At 37.0% G+C, this 5027-nt stretch overlaps 1 protein-coding gene across 1 annotated transcript; it reads left to right on the top strand.

The window, feature by feature from the left end:
• Positions 1 to 1383: 1383 nt before the first annotated feature.
• LOC122018598 (serine carboxypeptidase-like 45) lies at positions 1384 to 4371 on the top strand. The gene is made up of 10 exons (XM_042575962.1): positions 1384 to 2065; positions 2223 to 2324; positions 2430 to 2525; positions 2689 to 2781; positions 2859 to 2938; positions 3020 to 3301; positions 3429 to 3553; positions 3694 to 3786; positions 3858 to 3975; positions 4056 to 4371. The coding sequence occupies exons 1-10, from the start codon at positions 1798 to 1800 to the stop codon at positions 4206 to 4208; spliced, it is 1410 nt and encodes a 469-aa protein (XP_042431896.1). The 5' UTR covers positions 1384 to 1797; the 3' UTR covers positions 4209 to 4371.
• The last annotated feature ends 656 nt before the right edge of the window (positions 4372 to 5027 follow it).

Genomic DNA, 5027 nt, shown 5'->3' with positions numbered 1-5027 from the left:
TTAATTATATATATGGTTAAGTGACAATAACAAAACCATCATTTAGGGACTATTTAGTATTTCGAGTGCTAATTTGACCATATATAAAAATTTATAATTCTATGTTAAAATTATACTTAATGTTTGGATAATTCATCATATAAGAAAATTTGTGCATTGAAGATTTGAATAATTTGACATATATGAAAAATTAGAATATATAAAATTTTCTGTTAAAATCGTGCAATTTAATTAAATTGCATAAAGTCGAAGCATTTGAAAGTTAAAATAAACAGTAAGTTCTTCAGATCTTTGCTTTATTCGCTAAGCTACAAAGAAGAAGAGGTTAGAGCATTCCACTCCCCACCTACACATTTGACGAGCAGGGACAATAAAAAACAGGGAGAAGTCAACAAAAATTGCAGGATTTCAGGACAACAATAAAAAATTTCCAAATAGAATCATTTTTTTAAAAAGAAGTTTCAGAACTACTCTTATCCGATTTCGCTAAGCAATGAAAGAAAAATATGCTCTCTCTGAACAAAACTACTGTAAATGTATTTTTTTTTTATAATTGAGATATTCCATTTTTATTATCTGATTAATTTTAGAAGGAACGGTAAAGCCCAGTTTTTCATTGTAAATATAATTTTTTTTTAAACTAGCATTATATATCTAATCTTTTGGATCAACTAATGCTAGATATAATTGATTTGATCTTAAAAAAATTTTAAATCGTCATCACAATAAATTCAAAAAATGTCACATAGTTAGAAATCGAATCATTAGTATTTGAAACAAACTACCACTGCACGGAGGAAAATTCAACTTTCATACTAAACTTTTTAGTCATTGAATTCTATAAAGCCAAGTTATATGCTGTTTTGATTTGAAAATATATTCGATATTTCCTTCTTTTTTTTTTTCAAGGGATCGTCGAGATGTTCTTTTAGATCATTTCAAAAATCTATAGAATATCCAAAATAGAAATTTCAACGGGAAGAAAAATGAATGAAATGAATACGGTAAAATTTTAAAAGGAGAAAGAAAGGTGAATTGTCTCTCTGTGAAAATAAACATAAACGTACAGTTTCTGCATTGAATTTGACAAGATATGGACGTGCTCAGTTCTGCATGGTACTGACCAAGGAGTTATAGCACTATCATTAAGACAAGATATGATCGTTTTTCATCATTATTTTCAAATTATCATCAATATTAAAAATAATAAGGGGAAGTTCGAATGCGAGGTGTGAAAAAGAAGACAAGTTAGTGCAAAATCATGTTATCATTTTAACAGATGATCAATTGCCCATGTCTGCTGTAGCAAAATGCTACACATGTCAGACCTAATCGAGTACTTGATCCATCAACCAGCGATAGCATCAATCAGGAGATTACTTGTTCAATCTTCCTTTGGGGTGGCAGACATGACCAATGGCAGAAAAGCTCCACTGATACACTGAGAGTAGTGCATGCATGGTTTCGTAGCACTGTTCATGAGCCGTGAGGGTTACTTAGGGGAAGAAAAACCTTTTTTTTGTTTGCGAAGCTCGAAGTTTTTTTTGTTTTATTTCTTCTTCTCTCTTCTCACCAAAAAAGAGGTTTTGTTCTCTGGTTCGGAGCTCCTCAAACGAGGGGGTAAACTGGAGTCTTAGCTGGGAAAAGCCTTTAACCCAGTTTTAAGTCAAGTTTTCTGCTGTATATAAAGAAAGAGTGAGTTAATTGAAAGGCCATGAAGCTTCTTGTTGCATAAAGGCCTTCCAAAGTTGAGCAAGGAGCCACTTCACTCGCCGTTACCCTCCTCTCCTGAGCATCATGCAGTCTACGTCTCTAAGCTGGACATGGAAGGCCATTGTGATGGCTTCTGTCACTCTATTCCAAATGTGCTCCTCAAGGGACTTGCAGTCCAATTTCGCCCTTCGAGACAAGATCATCAAGCTGCCTGGCCAGCCTCAGGTTGGCTTCCAACAGTTCTCAGGCTACATCACAGTGGATGAGCTGAGGCAGAGGGCTCTTTTTTACTACTTTGCTGAAGCAGAGGTGGATCCATCCACAAAGCCCCTGGTTGTCTGGTTGAATGGAGGTGATTCGCCAATTAGCTCAAAAGCTTCATTCAAGGATGAAGGAAAAATAAAAAAGAAGGATTTTTAACCTGTTTTAGCCTTTCATGCTTGTAAATTAAAGAAAATTTAAACTTTATTTGCTTTATCTGATCTAGCTTATATTGTTTTGGTGGAAAGGACCTGGTTGCTCCTCTGTTGGGGTCGGGGCATTCTCAGAGAATGGACCTTTCAGACCAAAAGGTGAAATGCTGGTGAGAAATGAGTATAGCTGGAACAAAGGTATCAACTGCAGCTCCATGGATGTTATTCCTTGAACTTTTCCATTATGCTGGATCCGTTTTCTTAAAAGAAGGAGATCAGTGATCGCCTCCCACATATTTGCAGAGGCCAACATGTTGTATCTGGAGACCCCAGCAGGAGTTGGTTTCTCCTACTCAAGAGATTCTTCCTTTTATGAGGGTGTGAATGATAAGATGACAGGTAGATTCTTTATCCAGCTTTCTTTCAGTTTGATCTTTACCAAAATCATTTCTTTTGACTAGAAGTCAGCTTTGAATCCAAATCTTGAGAGTTCTCCAAAAGGAGAGGAAAGAAAACTGTCTTGTAATGTATGCATTACTTGTGTTTGTTTTCACCTGTAAAGCTAGGGACAATTTGGTTTTCCTTCGGCGCTGGTTCACAAGGTTCCCAGAGTACAAGAGTAGAGATTTATACATAGCTGGAGAAAGCTATGCAGGTAAAAAACTTCAATTTCCTATTTAGAAGTATTCGAGGATGTTCTTTGCCGATCTCAATTACTCAGACTGTTGCCAGGCCATTATGTTCCACAGCTAGCTAAACTCATGGTTGATTTGAATACCAAGGATAAGATCTTCAACCTAAAAGGAATTGCCGTGAGTGATGAACTGTGAAGAATGAAACAATTCTTAGTATTTCAGTATATGTTCATATTAACATTTTGCTGTGAACTGCAGTTGGGCAATCCGGTTCTTGAGTTCTCAACTGACTTCAATTCAAGAGCGGAGTTCTTTTGGTCCCATGGCTTGATATCAGATTCCACATACAGAATATTCACTTCTGCTTGTAACTACTCACGCTATGTTGGTGAGTATTACAGAGGTTCTCTTAGCCCGGTTTGTCAAAGAGTGATGAGCCAAGTCACAAGAGAAACTAGCAGATTTGTCGACAAATATGACGTTACTCTTGATGTTTGTATATCTTCAGTTTTATCTCAGTCCACTGTTCTAAGCCCTCATGTAAGTCCAGAATCACCTATTTCTTCTCTTAATACTGATTTGTGATATACTTGGATCTTAAATTCTTCATATAAACAGTCACCTAAAACAAAATGATGTTTTCCTTTATATGTTCTCATTGATGCAGCAAGTGACAGAGCATCTTGATGTTTGCGTGGAAGATGAAACACTGAGTTATCTAAACCGCAAGGATGTGCAAGATTCCCTCCATGCACACCTGAAAGGAGTTACTAAATGGACTGTTTGCAGCAGGTACTGATGTCTAGACTTGCATATGCTCATTTGAAAAAGACAGAACAATTTTCCAGATAAGACACAGCTTCATGGTCCTTTTTTCGGTTTCCACGTTGGCCATTGATCCTCCCCTATCGTTTTCTCTTTTGTTTCACAAGCGTTCTCGATTATGAACTGCTCGACTTGGAAATACCAACAATTGATGTAGTAGGATCCATTGTCAAGGCCGGAATTCCTGTGTTGGTTTACAGGTAAATTAAGCATTGAATTCATCATCAATCCAGGCACGCTTCAATTCTGATGCTCTGCATTTCCTTATCAGTGGCGATCAGGATTCCGTTATTCCATTGACAGGGAGCCGAACCCTGGTGCAGAGATTGGCCAATGAGATAGGCATGAAAACAACAGTTCCATATAGGGTCTGGTTCGAGGGAGAACAGGTGAACTCTGAAAGCAAATTGAGTGAGTTTTGTTTGAAGATGAACGTAACCATATAATTTGATGCTGAGATTGACAACAGGTTGGTGGATGGACTCAAGTTTATGGCAATATATTGTCATTTGCTACCATAAGAGGAGCTTCCCATGAGGCTCCTTTCTCACAGCCTGAGAGGTCACTTGTGCTGTTCAGAGCATTTCTGCAAGGAAGACCCCTACCTGAGAGCTTCACTTAATGCCCAAAGCCTTGGAGCATGAAGTATGTGTAAGTAGAGGATGAAGCAGGGTGTTTTAGTTGATGTGTAGTTTAGCAATGTTGTGTGGTTACGTTGTCTCATGGAGGATGCTCAGTAAACAGTGTACTTCCAAATGACTTCAAATTTTGTCTCCTTTGTTTCAGTTATTGTTTTGTTCTTCCGGTGCAGTTCTAAGTCTTTAAAGCCAGAATCAAGTTGAATGTTTAGAAGTGAGAACTTACGCAAGTATTTGTTGACATTTATAATATATGAGAGAAATGTGCGATAAGATTGAAATGAATTGATATTCACAATTTACATGAATATACTTAGAAACAATCTGAGTAAAATTGAATAATTCATTAAATTAAATGAACAGATTGAATATATTTCCATGACCTCTGCCACTTCTATCATCCTTTCATCGTCTTACCTCCAACATGAATAGGAGTCCTAGAGGTCAGGCATCTCTTAGGCGAGTCCTTGTTGAGTATTCATTTCGGGATTCCGATGTTGGTTATTGCCAGACACTACGAGCTTACTTTTGTCCCAAAACTTTAAAATGTTTAACAATTCCTCTGTAACTTCTGAACTCTTGGCTTATTCCTTGGGGACTAAATTACGTAGCTGCCCTACTTCTGCTAGTAAGGAAAACTGAATTAGATGCTTTTTGGATCAGCAACCCACGTTGTTGTTGATGATTTCTTAAAATCAGCAACAAAGCTAAAAGTTTTAGCTACATCAACTATTTTTGAGATCAGATGCATGAGGGACTTGGAGATATCAAATTATCCAAATAAAATACTATGTACTCGACTA

The sequence above is a fragment of the Zingiber officinale genome, chromosome 9A (genome assembly GCF_018446385.1).
Source record: "Zingiber officinale cultivar Zhangliang chromosome 9A, Zo_v1.1, whole genome shotgun sequence".
NCBI classification, from domain to species: domain Eukaryota; kingdom Viridiplantae; phylum Streptophyta; class Magnoliopsida; order Zingiberales; family Zingiberaceae; genus Zingiber; species Zingiber officinale.
The sequence above is the reverse complement of the archived record's forward strand: the minus strand, read 5'-3'. Positions and strand labels throughout refer to the sequence as shown.